Source organism: Heterodontus francisci, chromosome 4 (genome assembly GCF_036365525.1).
Source record: "Heterodontus francisci isolate sHetFra1 chromosome 4, sHetFra1.hap1, whole genome shotgun sequence".
Classification (NCBI taxonomy): domain Eukaryota; kingdom Metazoa; phylum Chordata; class Chondrichthyes; order Heterodontiformes; family Heterodontidae; genus Heterodontus; species Heterodontus francisci.
Window position 1 is genome coordinate 139,294,143 of NC_090374.1, and position 26,472 is coordinate 139,320,614.

A 26,472-nucleotide genomic window follows, 5' to 3' on the forward strand; every position below is an offset into this window, starting at 1 on the left:
GGGGAGATAAAGGAGAAACTAGAGAATAATGCACATTCAGGGCTAGGGCGGGGGGAAGATTAGAGGAAGTTTGGCCTGGTGAGCTAGGGGAATGGAGGGAAGTGGCAGAGGCAGCTGATCGGATAATAAACTTGTCTTGCATGCACACTGGAAATTGCAGCATAAACTTAAGTTCTACTCACCTTGTCTGCAGCATATTGTGGTCTACAAACATCTAAATAAAAGAAACAAAAAAAAAATGAGAAGGACAAAAAAACTGATATATAGTCCTTTATCAGTCACTGCCCTGTGACTTTGAGAAAATTCGGTGTTTTGGTCCTCGATCCCAACTGTACCCATAAAGCTCTCTTTCACTTGTCTGCCTTTTAATGGATAACAAAAATATTTTTATCACTCCTCAGTCATCTTAATAGTCAGTTAAGAGCCTAACATATTTCCCACAGCTTCTTTATATACTCAAACAGTTTAATTCCTACACAACTGCTTTGTAATATTTCCTACTTTCATTAGTGTGAAATACACAACTGTTTTCTCATATTATACAGCAACTGGAAAGATTAATAAGGTAGTAATGTAATTCCAACCATACAAATACAACTGTTACAAATAAATATTTTAGCATTTGATATTAGCACTCAGCTGTCCATCTTTTCTGCCTATGATTAATTTTTTTTCTTTCTGCGTATGCGGAGAAGTTAGGATTTTATTAGGTGACCTTTAACGGCTGCTCTGATTAAATTAAGGGGTCTTACCTGTACTATTATCTCTCAGTTTCAATTCTAACTTGTATTCTTTGGCATCGGAATTCCACTCAATTTTCAGCAGCCTCAAATTAGGGTAATTCACTTGACCCACAAGGAAGTCAAATATGCCAGCTTTCATTATAAAAACAAAATACTTGAATTTCTAAATTTGATTTTTCCCTTTCTGCAATCCAGTTGCTGAGCTGCCACGCACCTAATTACCAAATATTGAAATGAGGGCCAACAGTGCTCCAGTTTTGGATTCCTGGATGTATGCTCCTAATACACTACTTTACATAGCTTCCTATTTTTCTTGAATGCCACATACCCCTCAATATTCCGGACCCAATCCTAGTCATTCTGCAGCCACATCTTTGTGGAGCTTTGGCCAGATCATATTTATTTACTTCAATGTGCGCGCTCAGTTCGTCTACTTTGTTATGAATGCTACATGCATTCAGATGCAGAGCCTTTAGTTTTATCTTTTTGTTATCTTTGTAACATCTAGTCTCGACTGTTGGTGTGCTCTTAGGTTTTTCCTCTCTGTCCCTTCCTGTCATCCTCTGACCTTCATTTCCCATATTACTATTCTGCTCTCCTGCCTTGACTCCACCCCTTGATTTGCTACATCTACTCAAGCTTGATCCCTCACCCATCTTGTTTAGTTTAAAGTCCTCTCTACTCCCCTAGTTATACAATAGATATAGCATATTTGGATTTCCAAAAGGCATTTGATAAGGTGCCATATAAAAAGTTAATATGGAAGATCAAGGCTCATGGAGCGCAGGGGAATATATTAGCATGGATGGTATCATGCAGACCCCCACCTACCCAGAATGAGGCATATTAATGTTGTCATATGAACACTGATTTTAAACTGTTGCTGGAGTCAAAAAATTACTTGTTTGAAGATCACCAGACAATGGGCTGCAAGGACATTTGCCTGCTAAACGATGCTGCTTATAGAGACAAAGGACTATTCCCTGCTCCAATTACCCCACATGGATTTTGATCACCAGCCATTGAAGGTGTAAGGTAATGCATTCCAGGGCCTGCTAAAATAATACAATCCACAAACGTAGAAGAGGCTAAGCCAGTTAGTCACATGACTGAACTGCTGGCCAACTTGGGCTTTTATTTGTGCCACACAGAAAGGAACAGAAGGCAGTTTTGCAATTGAAGCTGGAACAAGCAAGCCTCTCTCCTGGCTCTCTCTCATTTTCTCCCAAGCCACCGGGCCCACGGAAGATACGTACTTCTCAAAAAAGAAAAGGCTCCAACATCGAGACAAGTTGAAGTGTGAACTGGGCCCCAACGAATAGCAGGACTTACCAGCAACCAAAGATTCCACATTGAACTCAAAGGACAGTAAATGACTAACAGATATTACCTCAAACATTTCCCCTTTATTCTTTCTACATTTTCTGTCTCTATCTGCTTGTGTGTTTATCGTGTATGCATGCTGGCGTGGTTGCGCCACATATTCGTAGTCGGTAACCGGATTAGAGTTTAAGATTAATAAACTTCTACCTTTCTTGTTTAAATCTGAGGAAACCTGTCTAATTTCTTTGCTTTACAATTGGAGCAGTGAACAAGGATTCAGTGAAGGGGGAGCTAAAACATGGTGTTTCTAAAATTAAACTGTTACAGTTAAACCAGGCAAAGGCAGAGAGGGAACCCCTAGACCCCTTCTCACCTGGTCGTAACAGAAATTTGGGGGCTAGAGTCCTGGATTTGCCCCACAGACAAACGAGAAATTGGAAATGGGAAGTCAAATTAATCCCAAACAAAAAGAGAAAAGATTTCAATACAGGTTTTCTTGTGGTCAGGTGTGCTAGAATACAAACATGTCTGCAACTGAAGCTAGTAGCTCCCCAAGCAAGGGTGAAGTAACTTGGGATTAGTTGTCTATGGAAGAGTTGAGGAAAATGGCTGAGCAGTGTGGGATCACTGTACGTGGCAAGGCTAGGAAGTCTGAATTCCTAAAGCTAGTGGCCAACCATTTTTCTCTTGAATCTGAAGAAGCAGAAACAGGGTTAGAAGTAGACTCTGACAGGGTATTGCTAGTGTTATGACCAGGTGAGAAAGGTGTCTAGGGGTCCCTCTCAGCCTTCACCTGGTCTTACTGTAACAGGGTTTAATTTTTAAAACACTGTTTTTAGCTCCTCTTTGGTGAATCCTTGCTCACGCTTTCCAATTATAAGGCAAAGAAACCAGCACAAACAGGTTTTCTTAGGTTTAAAGAAGAAAAGTTGAAATTTATTAAAGTTGAACTTAAAGTCTAATTTGGTTGACGAATACAAGCGGCCCACGCTAGCATGCATACGCGATACACACATGCAAATAGAGATAGAAAAGAGAAGAAAAATAAAGTGGAAAAGTTTGAGGCAATATCTGAAGAGTTTTTGTTGTGGTTCTTCGAGCTCACTGTGGAGTCCTTGATTGTAGGTAGGTCTTGCTTTTCGTTGGGGCCCAGTATTCTTCGTAAACCTTGTTTGCTGTAGGAAACTTTTCTCTCTTGGGGTTCATGTGTGGATTCAGAGGCTTGTGAGAAGAGATGAGAGCAGACAGGTGAGATCTTCTCAGTTCAGGAGCAAACAGTCTTTTCTCAGTTCAAACTATCTGTCCAGGCCCCTGTGGATTGCATCACCCCAGCAGGCTATGTAATGTGCTTCCCCACCCCCTTCCTGTCCAGTGATCAACATCCATTGTGGGTTTTATGTGTCAGGGAATGATCCTTTGTCTACAAAAGCACCGTCTGTTCTTATGCACATGTTTTTTCCAGCCACGGCTGATCTGTTCAACAAGATATTTCCTCGGTCCAGTAATCATAAAAAAATCAATGTTCATATGACCAAACCAATGTGCCTCATTCTTGGCAGGTGGGGGCCTGCATGACACTAGCAAAGATACAATTGGAACAGAGGAAACTTGAATTTGAGGAGAGAGAGAGAAAGAGCCTTCCAGAAGGAACGTGAAGAAAAAGAGAGGAGAAAGAGAAAGAAAGACAGGAGAGAAAAAGAGAAAGAACCTTCCAGAAAGAAAGTGAAGAGAGAAAGCTGAGGTGGCTTGAATTAACTAGGGGGCGACAAAGAAACCCCAGTGAAAGCATGGCCAATATGGAGGAGTGTAATTAGGGACTGGGTACAGAATTGTTAAAACCTTCCCAACTGATCCCAAAATTCGATGAGGGAGACGTGGAAACTTTTTTGTATCTTTTGAAAAACTGGTAAGGCAGTTAAAGTGGCCAGCTGAGGCTTGGATTCTGCTGTTACAGAGCAGACTGGAAAAGCCCATGAAGTTTATTCCATGTTGCCAATATGAACGGACCAACAATGCTATCCTCGGGGGATATGAGTTAGTACTCCAGAAACCAAAAGTTTAGAACCCTCAAGAAGCAAGCTAATCAAACCTACCTAGTGTTTGAGAGAAATAAGCAGCTGGCTTTTGACCAGTGGCTGAGGGCTCTTAAAGTACAGCTCAGCTATAAAAATCTCAGGGAAATAATTTTGTTAGAGGAATTTAAAAACTCTCTCCCACTCTCCATAAAGACACATGCAGAGGAGCAAAAGGCTCATAGAGCCCGGCAGGCAGCGGTCCTGGTCGATGAGTCTGCTCTCACTTATAAGTCAGTTTCCCAAGGGAAAACCTTTCCTAATCACCCCCACAACTTCGAAAAGGACAAAGGGTGGGAAGATGATAGAAGCCCAAGCAGTCCTGGGAGGGGAAGGAAAAGCAGGAAACATAGGGGCCGCTCCTCCAGCCAAAAAGGACGGAGCTGTGAGCAATAGTGTGACCCGGAGACCTGTGTGCTTCCAATGTAATAAAGCAGGGCATTTAAGAGCTGACTGCTGGAAACTAAAGGGAAAATCTGTAGGGTTAATCAGGGCGCACCCGCTCAGCGAAGAAGAGACCCTGATGGAAAGCACAGCAGAACAAGCTGTAGCTTTAACTGCAGTAAGGATGAGACCCAGGAAGCTTAATGCTGCAAGTGCAGGAAAATGTAATAGGATTTCTGAAGGTTATCAGGGTTTTGTGTCTGAAAGGAGAGTAACCCCATACCCCTCGAGTGAGGCAAGCAAGCCCACAGTAATTCTCAGGGACACAGGGGTCACTAGATCCCTTTTACTGGGAAAAGGCGTGACCTTTCCCCCAAAGATTGCAGTAAACTCTAGAATGGTGGTGAATGGCATTGGAGGGCAGCGTATGCCTGCACCTGTACACTGGATGCACTTGGAGTGCGACCTTGTTTCGGGACGGTTGACCTTAGGGATTGTCCCTAGTTTTCCTGTGGACAGGGTTGACCTGCTCCTAGCTAATGGGAGCTGAGCAGAGCGGATCTGTGGGGAGAACGCCAGGAGCACAGCCTATATATCGACCCAGAGGATCGAGGCCCAGTCTCTTACCTTCCGGGAGCGGAGCGGAGAGGAGGGCAGTCGAACCTCTTACGGCGCGCCGGAGTTTTGAAAAAAAAGGCAAACAGTGACATCAGATGAAAGTTGCAAGATGATTGGTTGGTGAGTAGTAGCTGTTAGAATAGCTTTAAAAAAAGGGTAAGTTTTTTGTTGTTGGAAAAAAAATCTCTGGTGATAAGGTGAGTACTAACTAAAGTGTTTTTTTGAAAGGACTTTAGATTGAAGTGGGTAGAACAAGACCCCTAGTATAATTAGTACTTTTTTAGTTAAGGGAGTAACTAATTAATCTAAGGGTAAGTCATGGCAGGAGAGCTCAGCCCCGTGATGCGCTCCTCCTGCACTATGTGGGAAATCAGGGACGCTTCCAGTGTGATATTATAGCTATTACGGAAATGTGGTTGAGGGATGGGCAGGACTGGCAGCTCAATGTTCCGGGGTACCGATCCTCCCGGCGTGACAGAGGTGGAAGTAAGAGAGGAGGGGCAGTTGCATAATTGATTATGGAGGACATCACGGCAGTACTTAGAGAGGATATCCCGGGGGGGAATGTCCAGCGAGGTCTTATGGGTAGAACTCAGAAATAAGAAAGGGGTGATCACTTTGGTGGATTAAACTATAGGTCCCCCAATAGTCAGAGGGAAGTGGAGGAGCATATATGTAGGGAAATCAAAGATAGGTGTAGGAATTATAGGGTTGTAATAGTAGGTGATTTTAACTTCCCTAATATTGACTGGGACTGCCTTAATGCTAAGGGATCAGACGGGGAAGAATTTGTTAAGTGTGTCCAGGATAGTTTTCTGAAGCAGTATGTGGATGGCCCTACTAGAGAAGGGGCTACACTCGACCTCCTCTTAGGAAATGAAGCTGGGCAGGTGGTTGATGTGTCAGTGGGGGAGCACTTTGGGACCAGTGACCATAACTCTATTAGCTTCAAGATAGTTATGGAAAAGGCTAGGACTGGTCCTCAGGTTGAAGTCCTAAATTGGGGGAAGGCTAATTTCGATGGCATCTGACAGGAACTCTCAAAAGTTGAATGGGAGAGGCTGTTTACAGGTAAAGGGACGTCTGGAAAGTGGGAGGCTTTTAAAAGTGAGATAGGAAGAGTTCAGGGCCGGCATGTTCCTGTTAGATGGAAGGGCGAGGCTGGCAAGTTTAGGGAGCCTTGGTTGACAAGGGATATTGAGGTACTGGTCAGGACAAAGATGGAGGCATATGTCAGGTATAGGCAGCTGGGATCGAGCGAGTCCCTTGAGGAGTATAGGGGATGTAGGACGACACTTAAGAAGGAAATTAGGAGGGCAAAAAGGGGCCATGAGATTTCCCTGGCAGATAAGATTCTATAAATATATTAAGAGTTAAAGGGTAGCTAGGGAGAGAGTAGGTCCCCTTAGGATCAGTGTGGCAATCTATGTGTGGAGCCACGGGAAATGGGCAAGGTCTTAAATGAATATTTCTCATCCATATTTACCGTGGAGAAGGTCATGGAAGCTAGTGAGTTCAAGGGAGGGAACACCTATATCCTGGAGCATATCAACATTACAAAGGAGGAGGTGTTGGAGGTTTTGAAGCCCATTAATGTGGTTAAATCCCCAGGGCCTGACTAGGTGTATCCTAGGATGCTATGGGAAGCAAGGGAGGAGATTGCTGTGGCCCTGGCAGAGATTTTTGTATCATCGTTAGCCATGGGTGAGGTACTGGAAGACTGGAGAATAGCTAATGTTGTGCCTTTATTTAAGAAGGGCAGCAGGGATAAGCCAGGGAACTACAGGCTGGTGAGCCTTACATCAGTGGTGGGAAAGTTATTGGAAGGGATTCTGAGAGACAGGATTTATATGCATCTGGAAAGGCATGGTCTGATTAGGGATAGTCAGCATGGCTTTGTGCGTGGGAAATCATGTCTCACGAATTTGATTGAGTTTTTCGAGGAAGTGACTAAGAGGATTGACGAGGGCAAGGCGATGGACGTTGTCTACATGGACTTTAGCAAGGCCTTTGACAAGGTCCTGCATGGTAGGCTGGGCCAAAAGGTTCACCCACATGGGATCCAGGGTGAACTAGCAAATTGGATACAAAATTGGCTTGATGATAGGAGGCAGAGGGTGGTAGTGGAGGGTTGTTTTTCAGATTGGAGGCCGGTGACCAGTGGTGTGCCGCAGGGATTGGTGCTGGGCCCCCTGTTTGTCATATATATTAATGACTTGGATGTGAATGTAAGGGGCATGATTAATAAGTTTGCAGATGACACCAAAATTAGTGGTATAGTGGACAGTGAAGAAGGTTGTCTAAGGTTACAACAGGATATAGATCAACTGGGAAAATGGGCAAGGGAGTGGCAAATGGAATTTAACACAGACAAGTGCGAAGTGATGCATTTTGGGAAGTTAAACCAGGGCAGGATATTTACAGTGAATGGCAGGGCCCTGGGGAGTGTTCTTGAGCAGAGAGACTTTGGTGTGCAAGTACATTGTTCCCTGAAAGTGGCAACACATGTAGACAGGGTGGTGAAGAAGGCATATGGCATCCTTGCCTTCATTGGCCAAGGCACTGAGTACAAGAATTGGGACGTCATGTTACAGTTGTACATAACGTTGGTTAGGCCGCATTTGGAGTACTGTGTGCAGTTCTGGTCGCTGCACTACAGGAAAGATGTGATTAAGCTAGAGAGGGTGCAGAAAAGATTCACAAGGGTGTTGCCTGGTTTGGAGGGCTTGAGTTATAAAGAGAGATTGGATAGGCTGGGTCTGTTTTCCCTGGAGCAAAGGAGGCTGAGAGGCGACATGATAGAGGTATATAAAATTATGCGAGGCATAGATAGGGTAGATAGCCAGAGTCTGTTTTCCATGGTAGGGGTGACTAAAACTAGAGGGCATAGATTTAAGGTGAGAGGGAGGAGGTTTAAAAGGGATCAAAGGGGAAAATTTTTCACACAAAGAATAGTGGGTATCTGGAATGAGCTGTCTGAGGAGGTGGTGGAAGCAGGAACAGTAACGACATTTAAGAGGCATCTGGATAGGTACTTGAATCAGCAAGGCATATGGAATTAATGCAGGCAGGTGGGATTAGTATAGATAGGCATTATGGTCATCATGGATGCGGTGGGCCGAAGGGCCTGTTTTTGTGCTGTATGACTCTCTGACTCTAATGATCTGGCGGGGATGAAGGTGGTAGCTTCCCCAGTAGTGAAAGAGAGACCGCAGGAGGTCAGAGAGACAACGCAGTGGCAGGAGACGGTCTCCTGTAGTGTCCCTGAATGTGTATTGAATCAGGCCATGATGGAACCAGCTCCCCCAGAGGAGACTGAATTGGCACTGCAGACAGATGCCTATGAGGTCTGTCTATCTGAGACTTTCTTTGGAAAGTTAGGAGACCCAGGGAATGAGTTCAATAAATCTTCCCTCGCTGTGGCTCAATGAGCTGACCCAGAATTGAGAGAGTTAGCACAGGCTGCCCAGTCTGAAGTTGAAGCAGAGGGAGTCCCTGATTGCTACTATTTAAAGAATGAGGTACTGATGAAGAAATGGAATTCTCCTCACAGACCTGAGAGCAAGGGGTGGGCAGTGGTTCACCAGTTAGTGGTGCCGCAGAGGTACCGGAGAGAATTAGTAAGAATGGCCTATGAGATTGCAGTGGCAGTACATGTTGGTATATGAAAAACCAAAGCCCGCATAAGACAGCAGTTTGACTGGCCAAAACTCCACAAAGATGTGGTGGAGTACTGAAGGAGTTGCCACATGTGCCAGGTTGAGGGGAAACTCCAACCTACAGTGAAATCTGCACCCCTAAGTCCTGCTCCCATTTTTTATGGCCTTATGAGAAGGAAGTCAGAATGTGATGTCCAGATAGACTGAATGGCGTGAGGACTACGATTTTCTGCTAATGTTCTTTGCCACCAGTCAGCAAGGATTCCTATGAGTAAATGTTGTTCATGTGTTCTGGTCCCTGCAGTTCAGGATCCTCTGGAGCCAGCATCTCCACTTCAGCAATGTCAAACCATAGCGCTTCCAGGATGACAATCTTGTGATAGGCACAACAGGTAACGACAATTCTGGAGACAATCCAGCACATACTGTAGAACTCCATCTGATTTATCCATCAACAGCATGCTTTCAGCACCCAGTGGACCTCTCAATCACCAGCCTAATTGCTGCTTGGGCATGTTTATACAGCTCCTCTTCTGTGTTCAGAGTACTCAATGGGGTATGTCTCGTCACCCAGTAGCTATTAGATGATATTATTGAATAATAAAATCATAAAATAATTGAGCACAAAAGGAGCCCATTGTACATGTGCCTCTGCCAGCTCGTTGAAAGAACTATTCAACTATTCAAGTTGTCCCACTAGCCTGCTCTTTCCCCCTATCCATGCAAAACTTTCCACTTCAAGTATTTATCCAATTCCCCATTGAAAGTCATGATTGAATCTTCTTCTATGACCATTTCAGGGATGCAATGCAGATCATAACTTCCTGCGTATTGTTTTCCCTTCATGTCGCCTCTGGTTCTTTTGTCAATTACCTTAAATATTAAATATCTTAATTATTACCTTAAACTGGTTAATGACCCTTCTGCCACTGGAAACAGTTTCTCCTTATTTATTCTTTCAAAACCCTACATGATGTTTAACGCCTCTATCAAAGCTCCCCTTAACCTACTTTGCTCTAAGGAGAACAATCCCAGTTTCTCTATTCTCTCCATGGAACTGAAGTCTTTCATCCATGCTAACAATCTAGCAAATCCCCTCTTCATCTTCTCTAAGGCCTTGACATCCTTGCTAAAGTGTGGTGCCCAGAATTAAACACAATACTCCAGCTGGAGCCTAACCAGTGTTTTATAAAGGATAAGCATAACTTCCTTGCTTTTGTACTCCATGGGCTGAATTTTAACCTAAAATGGCTTGGCTTGGGTAGGGGTGTTAAAAGATGAAAAAACAGTTTCCCAATCCAAACCTGCCTCCTAACGGTCCATTTCTGGTTTTCACTGAAGCCGGAACTTTAACTATGATAAGGAGGCTGCAATCTTCATTGTTATGCAGGCTTTAAAGTTTAACTGCTGTTGGCTGGGTTTCCTGAGCATCGGGAAACCCAACAGCTTCAACAAGCCAAGGACTTGGTGGATTCAGGATATAATTACCTTCACATTTACCTCCTGGATCCAGGTGCCTGCTTGTGAAGCCTGCGTGATCAGGGCCCCTCCCCAATGTCCTTTTCTTCCAGGATCCCGACCTCATCCGCACACCCCACCCCCCCCCCCCAACACTCCTCCTGCCAACCTCTCAATCCTCCCACCATCACCAGGCCCTGATTCCCCCACCAACACCAGACCCTGATTCCCCCTACCAACAGTAGGCTCTGATCCACCCCCTGCCCCCTAGGCCTCCAAACACACCCCTGGGCCTCCGATCCCACCATGAGGCCTCTGACCTTCCCCCCCACTCAGGCTCCCGACATCCCCCGCCCCAGGATTGACAGCCCCACAATTACCACCCACTCTGATCGACTCCATCCCTCTGATCAACCTCTCCTCCCCCAGATCGAACCCCCCCCCCACCCCACCCAAGTGACCCTCTCTCCTTTTGGCCCCCCACCAATTGACTCCCCCCTGGCCGACTCCCACCCGCCCACCCCCATTCCAATCAACACCCACTCCCTGATTGAAACCCCTTCCAGTTGACCCCACCCCGCTTCCCCGGCATGGACGTATTTGCTGCTGTGGCCTTTGCTGACCGGTTCCCTGCCCAATTGGATGTTACTGATATTCTGTGGGGGAATCCTAAAATGCAGTTTCCTCACAACTTCCTGACCGACTGCTCCAAGGCTCTATTTATAAGGCCAAGGATGCCATCTGTCTTCTTAACAGCCTTCTCAACTTGTCTTATCACCCTGAAAGACTTCTGTACATACATTCCCAAATCACTCAGTTCCTGCATCCCCTTTATAATTGTATCATTTAGTTTATATTCTCCTCATTCTTCTTACCAATGTTAAGAATGATTTAGCCTTTCAGAATCCATGCTCACTATTTTTTGTTATATTTTCTGTCTCTATCCATGTGCTTGTTACCTATAGACTTGACTATTTCAACGCAATCCTGGTCGGCCTCCCATATTCTACCCTTTGTAAACCTGAGATCATCCATAACTCTGCTGCCCGTGTCCTAACTCATACCAAGTGCCATTCATCCAGCTCTCTCCCTGACCTACACTGGCTCCAAGTTAAGCAACACCTCAATTTTAAAATTCACATCCTCGTTTTCAAAACCCTCAAGGGCGGCACAGGTTGGTAGGTAAATTGGCCATTATAAATTGCCACTAGTATAGGTAGGTGGCAGGGACAGGTGGGGATGTGGTAGGAATATGGGATTAGTGTAGGATGAGTATAAATGGGTGGTTGATGGTCGGCACAGACTCGGTGGGCCAAAGGGCCTGTTTCAGTGCTGTATCTCTAAAAAAAAACAACCTCACCACCCGTCCAACCCTCCAAGATAGCTGCACTCCTCCAATTCTGGCATCTTGAGCATCCCAAATTTTAATTGCTCCACCATTGGTGGCTGTGCCTTCAGCTTTCAAGGCCCGAAGCTCTGGAATTCTCTTCCTAAATCTTTCTCTCTCTTCCTTGAAGGTGATCCTTAAAACCTACCTTTTTGACCAAACTTTTAGTCATCTGCAATAACATCACTTTGTGTGGCTTGGGTCAAATTTAGTATTGTAATGCTTTGATGAAACGACTTGGGATGTTTTATTATGTTAAAGGCACTACATAAATACAGGTTGTTGTTGTCTCGATACTTTTCTATCATGTCTTTTAGTATAGATACCTGTATCATTCCTATTACTGGCATTAAGCTAAATGGGCTGTAGTTCACAGTTTTGTTCTATCTCCCTTTTTGAATATAGGAGCAAGAGTATCTGTCCAACCGTCCTCTGGAACTTTTATTGCCTCTGTTATCTCCTCCCTAGTTTCCTTGAGTATGCATGGATGCATACCATCTGGACCTCGGGTTTTATCCCCTTTTAGTTTTGCCAGCTTGTCAATTATTTTCTTCCTTTCAATCCCTACTGTATTAATATTCTTTTTAAGTGCATCCTCTAGTGAAATGCTATTTCGTTATCTTCTCTATTAAAAACGGAGATGAAGTAGATATTCTAACGTCTGACATGACTCTATCATTACCTGTGAGGTTATCTTACTCATCCTTGAGCTGCCCTATCCCTACTTCACACTTTTGAGTTAAATTTAATCTGCCATGCGTCAGCCCATGGGTTGTGTCCTGCTCCCCACTCAGTTTGGCATCTTCTTCTCCATGCTCCTGACCTTCGTCTTCCCTGCAGATATGGAAGGAGTCTACCTGCACATTAGGTCAGCTCTACAATCTATCAAGGCTGAGAGCGAAGACAAAAACACATCAAGTCCTGATCAGAGAACTCCCCTACGCTGATGATGCTGTGCTAGTCACTCACATGGAAACTCAGCTAGAGAGACTCATGGATTGACCCTTCCATCCCTGTAACTTGTTCTTCTTGATGACAAGCACCAAGAAAACTTGGTCATGGGACAAGGTGTTGCATCTCCTCCCCTGATCACACTAAATAACACCCCAATGGAAGTGGTTAGAAAATTTTGCTGCCTTTGGTACACAGTGACACACAATTTGTCCCTTGACGCATAGGGAAAGCAGCTACCACTTTTGGCTGACTCGTGAAACGCGTATGGGATAACACCAAGCTGACCCTTAGGACCAAGCTGATGGTTTATAAGGCCTGTGTTGTGTGACTGTGAAACATGGGTGACTTACAGCTACCAGGAAAAGGAGTTCAATAATTTCCATCTTCGCTGTCTATGGCGCTTTATGGGTATATCCTGACAGGACAAAATCACAAATGCAGCAGCTTTCTCAAAGGCAAAGCTCCTACGTGTGTTGGCACGAATCAAACGGAGGCAGATTCAGTGGTCGGACATGTCCACAGATTGGAAGACAGTTGCATACCCAAGGAGCTTCTGAATGATGAGGTAGCCAGGGCCAGACGATAACTGAGATGCCCAAAGCTCCGTTTCAAGGATGCTTGCAAACGTGACATGAAGACCTAACCATCCACTATTTCACCTGGTAGTCACTAGCTGGCAAAAGCTTCACATGTGCCACTTGTGGCAAGGATTGGCCTTCACAGCCATCAGCAAAGGTGCACCAAGAGAAGACACACCACCTAAATGGATTGTTTGATGTGTGTCCATCATCTTTCATAGATGGAAGGATACCAACACATGTGCCTGCCCATTTCACCATTGTATGTTCTCTTGAAGTCTGTTACTAACTTCCTTATTGTTTACTACCTTACTGATCCTAGTGCCATCTGCAAACTTTGAAATTATTCCTGTAGACCCAAGTCCAGGTCATTGAGATATCAAAAAGAGCAGTAGTCCCACCACTGACCCCTTGGGGGTCACTACTGCACACATCCCTACATTTTGGAAAACAGCTGCTCACTACCACTCTCTGCTTTCTGTCCCTTAGCCAAATCCACATCAGCGCAGTTACTGCCCTTTAATCCCATGGGCTTCAACTTTGCTATCAAGTCTGTTAACTGCTACTTTATCAAAGGCCTTCTGAAATTTCATGTACACAACATCCACTGCACTACCCTCATCAACCCTTACTGTTATTTCATGAAAGAACTCAATTAAGTTTGGCAAAAACAATTTACCTTCAACAAATCCATGCTGGCTTTCAGTTATTAACCCATATTTTTCCAAGTTCCAAGTAATTTTTGCCCTGGATTAATATGTCTAAAGGTTTCCCACCACCAATGTTAGGCCAATGGGTCTGTAGTTCCAGGGTTTATTCCCCTCCCTAGAGACGGTTTTCTTCTGAGGAGATATCGTGTAGTGCCAAATAGCAAAGGATGAAGGTATCATGGCATATCGGGTGTTGACATGAAGGATCTTCTGAGTGGTGTCACAAACTATCTGCACATTCAAAAAATGAAATACCTTCCTGTTTACAATGGCACCCTGTACCATTGGAAAGCCAGCATCCTCATAGAAATGTGTGACCTTTACTTTCTGGTGCCTGGCTGTGATGCCAAAGCACATGAAATGGGCTGTACTTTTGCACTGGGTGTTAGTGACCTTGCGTACGCATGCTTTTATTGCTCCCTAGTTTATGCAGACAGTCCTTATGCCTGCCGGAAAGGAGCTTGAGCTGTAAAAGTTACGTTTGCAAACAGACACCCTTTATTAACAAGAATAAAGGCACATCATTTTTACCATGAACCTAAACAAATAGTGGGAATGGAAAGCAAGTTTTTGGCATCCCCAGGGTCCACAGACAACGAATGTATCAAAAGGACGAAAAAGACAGCCACCAGCTCTAAATAACTCAATAGTTAAATTTATTATTTCACGGTAAATAACTCCTGTCTCTGACCAGTTTGATTCACAATGAAACTGCCATTGTCAGTTAACTTGCATTAAGACCACCTAAATTACCATTACCTTAGTTTTTACAAAAAAAACTAATGCTTCAGATGCCTTTTTAAAAATAACAAAACTCTGAACCATGCAGAAACTGCTCTATTCATTTGTGCTCTGTTCAAATCTACAATTCTTAAATATTATTTAATTTAGACCTAAGAGAAAATCTATCCTGGAAATATTCAAAGTGCATCATTTGCATTACTCCTTCACCTAGCTCTGATACCAAGTATCACCCATGTCCTTCCACACAACCATTATGGCATGCTCCAGTTCATCATGTTCCAGTTCATTGGGATGGCTAGAAACCAGGTGCAGACCGGGATATGCCAGGTCTCATTCCTTCATCGTTGCTGGATCAAAATCCAGGAGCTCTCTACCTAACTGCACTATGGCAGCATTTTCACCACAGGGATGGCAGCAGTTCAAGAAGGGTCACCATCACCTTCTCAAGAGCGACTGGGAATGGGCAAGAATGCGTCCTGCTAGTGACGGCCATATCCCACAACTTGATATAAAAACAAACACAGATAAAGTACTAAAAACGTATGCACTCAATTCAACTTCTTTTAACCATCTGCATCATTAGATATTCATTCAAACTAGTTTTTGATACACCTACACAATTCATTTCTCAATTCATTCTAATCATAATGTGCACAGGTAAAATCTTACCATGATGGTAGCTTGACAAAGCAGTTTTTGGCCTGGCCCTTGCGCATGATGATGAGCATGATAGGGATGATGTATGCTTTTTGTCTGATTGACTTCTGTCACACTAATAAAAACAAAATGTACTTTGTAATTATAGTGCTGACATTTTTATATTCTTTTTCCAAATGTTGACAAACAAAATACCTATGATGCAATCAGGTCATTCACTGATTCATTTTTCATGCCTCAAACTAAGGAACCCTACTGCTTAATGAACCATCCTGTTTATGACCTGTGACCAAGACTGTGGTCTGATGAAATAACTGGGAATACAATAAGGGTTATAATTTTGAAAGAGGCTAATATCTGATCCTTTAAGTCCAATCTCACTTGTACCATATAAGTACATCTTCTAGCATCACAATATTTTGTATTATAGTACTGTCTCTCAAAACAACTGCAGCATCAGAAAGGTTATCAGAAAATAAGCTGCTCTGATCAGTACATTTTCCCCATGTATCACAATGCTTCCATTATTTTCCAATGAGACATATAAAGTAAGAATTTCTTATTTTCATAACACATTCTGGGCACCACACTTCAGGAAGGATGTCAATGCCTTGCAGAGGAGGTTTACTAAAACGTACCAGGGATGCAGGATTTCAGTTATGTGCAGAGACTAGAGAAACTGGGATTGTTTTCCTTAGAGGAGAGAAGGCCAAAAGGGAGGTTTAATAGAGATGTTCAGAATCTTGAAGGATTTTGCAGAATAAGGAAGAAAGAAGCTGCCTCCAGTGGCAGAAGGGTCAGTAACCAAAAGCCACAAATAATTGACAAAAAAGCAAAAGGTGATGCAGCGGTTAACTGAAAGAGCAGTGCAAGCAGATTCAATATTAACTTTCAAAATGAAATTGATAAACACTTGATGGAAAGAAAATTACAGAGCAATGGGAAAAGAGCTGGGGAATGGAACTAATTGGATAGTGCTGTCAAAGAGCCAGCACTGGATGATGGATTGAATGGCCTCTTTTGTGCTGTAAGATTCTACGGGCAAGATTGTCCTGCAGACTTTGGACCCCAATATCAGGACCGAATGGGGGACCGCAGCCCGAACTTAACGGGAGCCAGACTGGCGGAGCTATTTTCCCTAACTGGCTGCCTCTGCGCTTGCTGTTCAGTGGGCTTCTGATGTTTCCAGAAACAATCAATGGGCCAGCAGCTATACAGGTAGCCTCGAATGTTCAATAATAATTAAAAGTTTTAGAGGGGAGAAGGCCCCCGCGGAACAGAGAGGAAATCTCTTCGGGGAAATTGTCGGGACCATAGGACAGTCTTTCCTTCCTTTGTCCCAGTCAATATGGCATGGAGCCTCTGGCTCCAATGGCCATCCAGGCTGCCACAGGGACACCGCCTCCGTGGAGCTGATGGCCTCCGCATGTGGCAGGTAGACTATTCCGCTGCCAGCAAAATGCCAGCAAGCGCCCCCCCCCAAAAAAACGCTCCTATTTGGGGCCTTAGTTATTTAAATTGGCTGCCTGCCTCCCTGCAACAGGCAACCAATTTGTATCCAGACCCGCCCCAGAAAACTTCCCCGGCAACGGGAATGCATCAGGAAGCCACCACAACGTGACACCCCCTGCTTTCCCAATGCTCCCCATCTTCAACCCTATTTGCATGAGGCTGGGAAAATTCTGCCCTATGATTCTAAGTACAGCAAAAATATACTTGTGTGCAGTCTGATTAAATCTCAATGCAAACTAATCTATTACTGTGGGCAGTAATACTGTGCACTTGTACCGAGTTTGATCCAGATGTCTAGATATTTGGTCTTCATTTTGGATTCCTTTTTACTTAAACATTGTAAAATGTGGAACCCATGACTGCTTGATTTAAAGCTGAAAGTATTGCTGCTGAACGAAGGCTGGAGCTCATAGCTTTAAGTAACGTAGGATTTTACAATTATACAGGTGTATAATGCATTTCTACCACTAGATGGATATGATTAGATTAGAGATACAGCACTGAAACAGGCCCTTCGGCCCACCGAGTCTGTGCCGACCATCAACCACCCATTTATACTAATCCTACACTAATCCCATATTCCTACCAAACATCCCCATCTGTCCCTATATTTCCCTACCACCTACCTATACTAGTGACAATTTATAATGGCCAATTTACCTACCAACCTGCAAGTCTTTTGGCTTGTGGGAGGGAACCGGAGCACCCGGAGAAAACCCACGCAGACACAGGGAGAACTTGCAAACTCCACACAGGCAGTGCCCAGAATCGAACCCGGGTCCCTGGAGCTGTGAGGCTGCATTGCTAACCACTGCGCCACTGTGCCGCCCTTTGTGTGAACTCCAGGGGCAGGATTTTCCTTCCGGTTTGGGAAACTGACACCAGGACCACTTCCGTGTCCTGACACTGACCTGGTGGGGGGAAGTGGGGGGGTGCGAAGGAGGGGGGGGGAGGAGGAGGAGGGGGGAGGAGGGAAGCGGAGGGTGGGAGGGAGAAAGCGGAGGCTGTGAAGGACAGGAGGGAGGGATGGAGAAGGCCACCCAACTAATCAAAGCTGGTATGGCCGGAGATGGTTGGGAACATCAGCAGCAGCGGTGTGGTCCAGAGGATGCGTCCAGTGCCATAAAAGATTCAATGATCTTCTTTTCTTTGGCAAGGTGAGTGCAATGCCAGAACCTGATGACAGGCCTCTGGGTTGTCAACCCCCAGCACACACTCCAGCTGGAGAGACTGAGGGAGCATGCTGCTCCTAAACATGGGAGAAATGTGTGAAGGGGTACTTATTGACCACTCAGCAAGGCTCAGAGCCCTAGTGCAGTTGAGGACCTGCCAGGAATGATAGATGCAGTTTATTAGAAGTGGATTCTGGTTTGTGGGCTACTGGCACCAGTACTGGGGGAAATACGGGCTGTGCCATTGGGACCTGTGCTGGGACCAGTGTTCTAGTGAGCCGCATGACGAGGGAAGTACGGAGGATTTAAAACTACATAGTGGGTGCAAGGGATCAAATTTGGGAAGAATGTGGTAAGTCAAAGAGTAGAGACAAGGCAAGAGATAAATGGGAAAAGATAAACAGACAGTGACAGGAAGGGACAGTGATTACAAATCTAAGAGTAAATCAGCAGATAAGGATAGAGATTACAAAAAATAATAGGACAAAACTAAAGACCCCCCTGTATCTGAATGCACGGAGCATTCGAAACAAAACAGACGAACTGATAGTGCAAATAGAAATAAATAAGTACAATCTGATGCCATTACAGAGACATGGCTGCAGGATGACATAGATTGGGATCTGAATATCGAAGGGTACACGTCATTTACGAAGGACAGGATGCTAGAAAAAGGTGGAGGGGTGGCTCTGTTAATTAATCATGCTATGAGCAGAATAGAGAGGCATGACCTAAGTTCAGGAAACCAGGATGTAGAAGCAGTTTGGGTAGAGATGAGAAATGATAAGTGCAAGAAGTCACTTGTGGGAGAGGCGTACAGGCCCCGAACAGTAACCACACAGTAGAACAGGGTATAAAGGAAGAAATAATGGGAGCTTGTCAGAAAGGTACGGCAATAATCATGGGGAATTTTAATCAACATACAGACTAGAAAAATCAGATAGGCAAAAGTGGTCTAGATGACGAGTTCATAGAATTTTTTCGGGACAATTTCTTAGAACAGCACATTCTGGAGCCAACCGGAGAGCAGGCAAAACTAGACCTGGTATTGTGCAATGAGATAGGATTAATTGATGACTTCATAGCGAAGGTGCCCCTAGGCAGCAATGATCCTAATATGATTGAAGTTTACATTCAGTTTGAGGGAGAGAAGAGTGGGTCTAAGTCTATTGTTTTAAACTTAAATAAGGGCAATTATGAGGGTATGAAAGCAGAGCTAGCTAAAGTGAACTGGCAAAGTAGGGTCAGGCAAAGTAGGTGTATGGATAGGTGGTGTATGGATAGGTCAACAGAGATGCAGTGGCAGACATTTAAGGGGATATTTCAGAATACACAGAATAGATACATTCCAAGAAGAAAGAAAAATTCCAAGGGGAGGATCCACCATCTGTGGTTAACTAAAAAAGTTAAAGATAGTATCAAATTTAAAGAAAAAGCCTATAATTGCACAAAGATGGGTGGCAGGTCAGAAGAATGGACACAATATAAAAACAGCAAAGAATGACAGATTAATGAGGAGGGAAAAATCAGAGTACGAGAGTAAACTAGCTAGAAATATAAAAACTGTTAGTAAGAGTTTCTGTAGGTATTTAAAAGAGTTATCAAAGTGAGTGTTGGAACGACAGAAAGTGAGTCTCGGGAATTAATAATGGAAAATAAGGAGATGGCAGATGAATTAAACAGGTATTGTGAATCGGTCTTCATTACAGAGGATACAAGTAACATCCCAGAAATAGCTGTAAATCAGGAAATGGGAGGGAGGAACTCAAGGAAGCTACAATCATCAGGGAAGTGGTACTGAGCAAATTGTTGGAGCTGTGGGCTGACAAGTCGTCGGGTCCTGACGGAATTCATCCTAGGGTCTTAAAAGAAGTGGCCAGTGAGATAGTTGATGCATTTGTTTTGATTTTCCAAAATTCCCTAGATTCAGGGAAGGTTCCATTAGATTGGAAAACAGAGAATGCAACTCCGTTTTTCAAAAATGGAGGGAGACAGAAAGGAAGAAACTACAGGCCAGTTAGCTTCCTTGTCATAAGGAAAATATTAGAAGCTATTATTAAAGACGTTATAGCAGGGCACTTAGAAAAATTCAAGACCATCAGGCAGAGTCAACATGGTTTTGTGAAAGGGAAATCATATTTGACCAATTTATTGGAGTTCTTTGAAGTATGATGTTGTTGCTATTACAGAGACTTGGTTGAGGGAAGGGCAGGATTGGCAGCTAAATGTTCCAGGCTTTAGAAGCTTCAGGCGGGACAGAGGGGGATGTAAAAGGGGTGGGGGAGTTGCATTACTGGTTAAGGAGAACACAGCAGGACTGCGGGAGGAAACCTCAGAGAGGTCATGCAGCGAGGCAATATGGGAGGAGCTCAGGAATAGGAAGGATGCAGACACGATGTTGGGGGTTTACTACAGGTCTCCCAACAGCCAGCGGGAGGTAGAGGAGCAGATATGTAGACAGATTTTGGAAAGATGTAAAGGTAACAGGGTTGTAGTGGTGGGTGATTTTAACTTCCCCAATATTGACTGGGACTCACTTAGTGCTAGGGGCTTGGATGGGGCAGAATTTGTGAGGAGCATCCAGGAGGGCTTCTTGAAACAGTATGTAGATAGTCCAACTAGGGATGGGGCCATTCTGGACCTGGTATTGGGGAATGAGCCCGGCCAGGTGGTCGAAGTTTCAGTGGGGGAGCATTTCGGGAGCAGTGACCATAATTCCATAAGTTTTAAGGTACTTGTGGATAAGGATAAGAGTAGTCCTCGGGTGAAGGTGCTAAATTGGGGGAAGGCTAATTATAACAATATTAGGCAGGAACTGAAGAATTTAGATTGGGGGCGGCTGTTTGAGGGTAAATCAACATCTGACATGTGGGAGTCTTTCAAACGTCAGCTGATTAGAATCCAGGACCAGCATGTTCCTGTGAGGAAGAAAGACAAGTTTGGCAAGTTTCGGGAAGCTTGGATAACACGGGATATTGTGAGCCTAGTCAAAAAGAAAAAGGAAGCATTTGTAAGGGCTGGAAGGCTAGGAACAGATGAAGCACTTGAGGAATATAAAGACAGTAGGAAGGAACTTAAGCAAGGAGTTAGGAGGGCTAAAAGGGGGCATGAAAAGTCATTGGCAAACAGGATTAAGGAAAATCCCAAGGCTTTTTATACATATATAAAGAGCAAGAGGGTAACCAGGAAAAGGGTTGGCCCACTCAAGGACAGATGGGAATCTATGCGTGGAGCCAGAGGAAATGGGTGAGTTGCTAAATGAGTACTTTGCATCAGTATTCACCAAGGAGAAGGACTTGGTGGATGATGAGCCTAGGGAAGGGAGTGCAGATAGTCTCAGTCACCTCATTATCAAAAAGGAGGTGGTGTTGGGTGTCTTACAAAGCATTAAGGTAGATAAGTCCCCAGGGCCTGATGGGATCTACCCTAGAATACTGAGGGAGGCAAGGGAAGAAATTGCTGGGGCCTTGACAGAAATCTTTGCATCCTCATTGGCTACAGGTGAGGTCCCAGAGGACGAGAGAATAGCCAATGTTGTTCCTTTGTTTAAGAAGGGTGGTAAGGATAATCCAGGAAATTATAGGCCGGTGAGCCTTACGTCAGTGGTAGGGAAACTATTAGAGAGGATTCTTCGGGACAGGATTTACTCCCATTTGGAAACAAACAAACTTATTAGTGAGAGACAGCATGGTTTTGTGAAGGGGAGGTCGTGTCTCACTAATTTGATTGAGTTTTTTGAGGAAGTGATGAAGATGATTGACGAGGGAAGGGCGGTGGATGTTGTCTATATGGACTTTAGTAAAGCCTTTGACAAGGTGCCGCATGGCAGACTGGTGCAAAAGGTGAAGTCACACGGGATCAGAGGTGAGCTGGCAAGTTGGATACAGAACTGGCTCAGTCACAGAAGAAAGAGGGTATCAGTGGATGGGTGTTTTTCTGAATGGAGGGATGTGACTAGTGGTGTTCCACAGGGATCAGTGCTGGGACCTTTGCTGTTTGTAGTATATATAAATGATTTGGAGGAAAATGTAGCTGGTCTGATTAGTAAGTTTGCGGACGACACAAAGGTTGGTGGAGTTGCGGATAGTGATGAGGATTGTCAGAGGATACAGCAGGATATAGATCGGTTGGAGACTTGGGCGGAGAAATGGCAGATGGAGTTTAATCCGGACAAATGTGAGGTAATGCATTTTGGAAGGTCTAATGCAGGTGGGAGGTATACAGTAAATGGCAGAACCCTTAGGAGTATTGACAGGCAGAGAGATCTGGGCGTACAGGTCCACAGGTCACTGAAAGTTGCAACGCAGGTGGATAAGGTAGTCAAGAAGGCATACAGCATGCTTGCCTTCATCGGTCGGGGCATAGAGTATAAAAATTGGCAAGTCATGTTGCAGCTGTTCAGAACCTTAGTTAGGCCACACTTAGAATATTGCGTGCAATTCTGGTCGCCACACTACCAGAAGGACGTGGAGGCTTTGGAGATGGTACAGAGGAGGTTTACCAGGATGTTGCCTGGTCTGGAGGGCATTAGCTATGAGGAGAGGTTGGAAAAACTCAGATTGTTTTCACTGGAACGACGGAGGTGGAGGAGGTGACATGATAGAGGTTTACAAAGTTATGAGCAGCATGTACAGAGTGGATAGTCAGAAGCTTTTTCCCAGGGTGGAATAGTCAGTTACTAGGGGACATAGGTTTAAGGTGCGAGGGGCAAAGTTTAGAGGGGATGTGCGAGGCACGTTTTTTACACAGAGGGTGGTGAGTGCATGGAACTTGCTGCCAGGGGAGGTGGTGGAAGCAGATACGATAGCGACGTTTAAGAGACATCTTGACAAATATATGAATAGGAAGGGAATAGAGGGATATGGGCCCCGGAAGTGCAGAAGGTGTTAGTTTCGGCAGGCATCAAGATCGGCGCAGGCTTGGAGGGCCGAATGGCCTGTTCCTGTGCTGTTCTTTGTTCTAGTAACATGTGCTGTGGATAAAGGGGAACCAGTGGATGTATTGTACTTAGATTTCCAGAAGGCATTTGATAAGGTACCACATCAAAGATTATTGTGGAAAATAAAAGCTCATGGTAGAGGAGGTAATATATTGGCATGGATTGGTGATTGGCTAGCCAACAGGAAACAGTAGGCATAAATGTGTCATTTTCTGATTGGCAAGATGTAACGTGTGGTGTGCCACAGGGATCAGTGCTGGGCCTCAACTTTTTACAATTTATATAAATGACTTAGGTGAAGGGACCGAAAGAATGGTTGCTAAATGCATATGAGCCACCGACATTGGTTGAAGAGGCCAGCAGTGCTTTAGCTCTCTCTTTTATCCTTGCAGGAGAAGGGGGTGCACAATGCCAGAGAGAGGGCTCTGTTAGCAGAAGTGCCCCATTTCACATAGTCACTGCCATGGTGAAGGGAGCGATGGAATTTGCAAGGGTGGCTCCACAGGAGCAAGTCGGGAAAGGAGCAATGGGCGTACCTGCAGGAGAGGGTGAAAAGATATTGTAATCTGTAGATGTAGGGGGTGGCGTGCACTCCTTCCCATCCGACAGCATGCCAAACACTCAGCTGCATTGGGAAGCCTCAGCACTGCAGAGGCTTCTGCTCTCAAAGGCTAGTTTTCATGACCTCTTTTTGTGTCTCCCACAGATTCAATGTGGAGAATAGAATGCACGAGTCCCATCCCACTGACGCATTTGCAAGCAACAGAGACAGCAGAGCCAACACATTCAGAGATCCTTCGACCAGCGCAGATAGACTCACACTGGTGGGTTCTTGCATGCACATAGATAGGGTGGCACTGGGTGATGAGCATGGCACCAGTGAGCAGGAGGAGGTGAGAAAGGCAGAGGAAGCTGTGGGCAGTCCCCCATGAGGCAGTGCGGAGTCATGAGCTAAGAATGGAGGTGTCCATTCACCTCATGTGCACCGCAATGGTTCAGGGCTTTGAATGCATGAGTTCCTCCATTGACAGTGGCCAGCTTCATGGAGAGGCACATGTGGCAGCACTCTGAGTAGATGCAGGAACAGGGCACTGACAGGGACAGAATGCATGCCATGCTCTGTAGCATGGACCTCCAGAGGTGCTGATGGCACAGAGATGTTTGGAGTGAATGCCAGTTGTGCCCCAACTGGTGCTTCCCTCTCAAACAAGGGAAAATCTAATCATCTCCCCTTGACATTCAATGGCATTACAATCGCTGAATCCCCCACTATCAACAACCTGGGCGTTACCATTGACCAGAAACTGAACTGGAGTAGCCATATAAATACCATGGCTACAAGAGCAGGTCAGAGGCTAGGAATCCTGCGGCGAGTAACTCACCTCCTGACTCCCCAAAGCCTGTCCATCATCTACAAGGCTCAAGTCAGGAGTGTGATGGAATACTCTCCACTTGCCTAGATAGGTGCAGCTCAAACAACACTCAAGAAGCTCGATACCATCCAGGACAAAGCAGCCCGCTTGACTGGCACCCCATCCACAAACATTCATTCCCTCCACCACTGATGCACAATGGCAGCAGTGTGTACCATCTACAAGATGCACTGCAGCAATGCTTCTTAGACAGCGCCTTCCAAACCCATGACCTCTACCACCTAGATGGACAAGTGCAGCAGTTGCATGAGGACACCACCACCTGCAAGTTCACCTCCCAAGTCACACACCATCCTGACTTGGAACTATATCGTCAAAATGCTGGAACTCCCTTCCTAACAGCACGGTGGGTGTAACTACCCCTCATGGACTGCAGCAGTTCAAGAAGGTGGCTCACCACCACCTTCTCAAGGCCAATTAGGGATTGGCAATAAATGCTGTCCTAGGCAGTGATGCCCACATCCCATGAATGAATAAATAAAAAAAAGTCATCCAGAGAGCCAGCCAGGGGCTGAGGCACTTCTCGAGGAGGATGAGGGTGCCACCAGGGAGTCATCATCATTACCAGTGTCCTTGGCCATGACAAGGACTACAGTCATGTGCATCTCAGCCACAAACAGAGACAAGCGAACAGGCTGCCTTCAACTTATCTGAGGCCCAGGGGAAGCACAACGCAGAAGTGGCCGAGTGTAGAGGCCACCACGTCGGGAAGACTACTGAGTGGTTCACTGGGGTTTGCTTCACTTGTAAATGCGCACTTTGTAACTTTTGGAAGACACTGTAAATATAGACATGTGAGCTTCCATTCTTTAATGGCGAGACTGGAAAGAGGGAAGAGGTCCTGAAGGGAAGCAAAGGTTTTTGAAGGGACACAGTGAGACCTCTGGAGAGCTGTGCATCATTCACTGGCGGTAAGTCGATCCATTCCAGGTTGCATCTTCAATGGAAGTGTTTTCACAGGCTGCTCAAAGTGAGTTCCAGAATATGCAGTCCTCCTGGGTTAGAAGGGCTCAACTGAAACTTGCCTGGATCAGATGATCCCTGATGTTGATGGCATCTTGAAGAGACCCTAGAATTCTGCGACAGGCCCAGCCACCTCCCTGTGCAGCTGGGACACCTCTCTATTCTGCATCTTCCTCCTCTTCCATGTCCTGATCCTCCTCTTCCTCCGCTGAACTGTGTTGTTCCAGGATCTCACCCTCTTCAAGGCCCACACTCTCTGAAGGGTCATGTTATGGACAGCGCAGCAGACCACCACAATGCATGAGACCCTTGCAGGGTGCCCCCAACCAGTCCAGGCACCAGAACTACATCTTCAGAAACTGGACGGCCTGCTTGATGGTGGTCCTTGTGAGCAGGTGGCTTTAGTTGTAACGCCTCTGGGACTTCGTCTCCAGGTCACGAAAAGGGGTGAGTAGCCATCTCTTCAAGGGACAACCATATAGCTTGAGGGGTGGAAGAAAGAGCTGTGGCACCATGGATTGCCAAAGGATGAAGGAGTCATGGTCGGTTCCAGGAAAGCCAGCGCATACATGTTTGTTGTGATTGCAAACCAGCTGAACGTTGAAGGAGTGGAAGCCCTTCCTGTTGATGAATCTTACTGGCTGCTCACTGGGTGCCTTGATGGCCACATGGGTGCACAATTGATGATGCCCTCCACCTGGGGGAATCAGCAAAGGAGGCAAAATCCACAGTCCTTTATACTTGCGAGGCCCATCTGTCATAAATTAAATGTAATGTCCAGCTCTCCCAAAAAGGGCATCAGTAATCTGCGAGATGTAGTGGTGTGCTGCCACTTGCGAGATGCCACCAGGTTCTGCAGCTGATCCTTGGAACAAGCCACATTCGAAGAGGTTCAAGGCTACGGTGACTTTGATGGCTGCTGGCAAGGCATGGCAAGCAGTGCTGCAAGGTGTTTAGGCCTTTCGTGATAAGGGCACAAATCTCAGTGACCATCTGCCTGTTAGGTGCAGTCTCCTGCGTTAGTGGTTCTCCGACACCTCCAGGTAGCTCCATCTTCAGCAGTAGACCCTATGATCAGGGTATGGCCTCCACTGTCTTCCTGCCACTCGTCCCTCTCCTTTTCCCTCCTCGTGCCCAGGGCTGAGCTTCTGCTGCTCAGGATGTTG

General features: G+C 45.3%; 1 protein-coding gene across 5 annotated transcripts in view; it reads right to left on the minus strand.

The window, feature by feature from the left end:
* spata6l (spermatogenesis associated 6-like) overlaps positions 1 to 26,472 on the minus strand; it is a 148,145-nt gene that overhangs the window by 49,344 nt on the left and 72,329 nt on the right. For all 5 annotated transcript variants that reach the window (XM_068030245.1, XM_068030244.1, XM_068030247.1 and 2 more), the window contains 2 exons: positions 15,300 to 15,402; positions 183 to 214 (listed from right to left, as the gene is read on the minus strand). In XM_068030245.1, the coding sequence (XP_067886346.1) occupies positions 183 to 214; positions 15,300 to 15,402 (135 nt within the window). The remainder of the gene's footprint in view (positions 1 to 182; positions 215 to 15,299; positions 15,403 to 26,472) is intronic.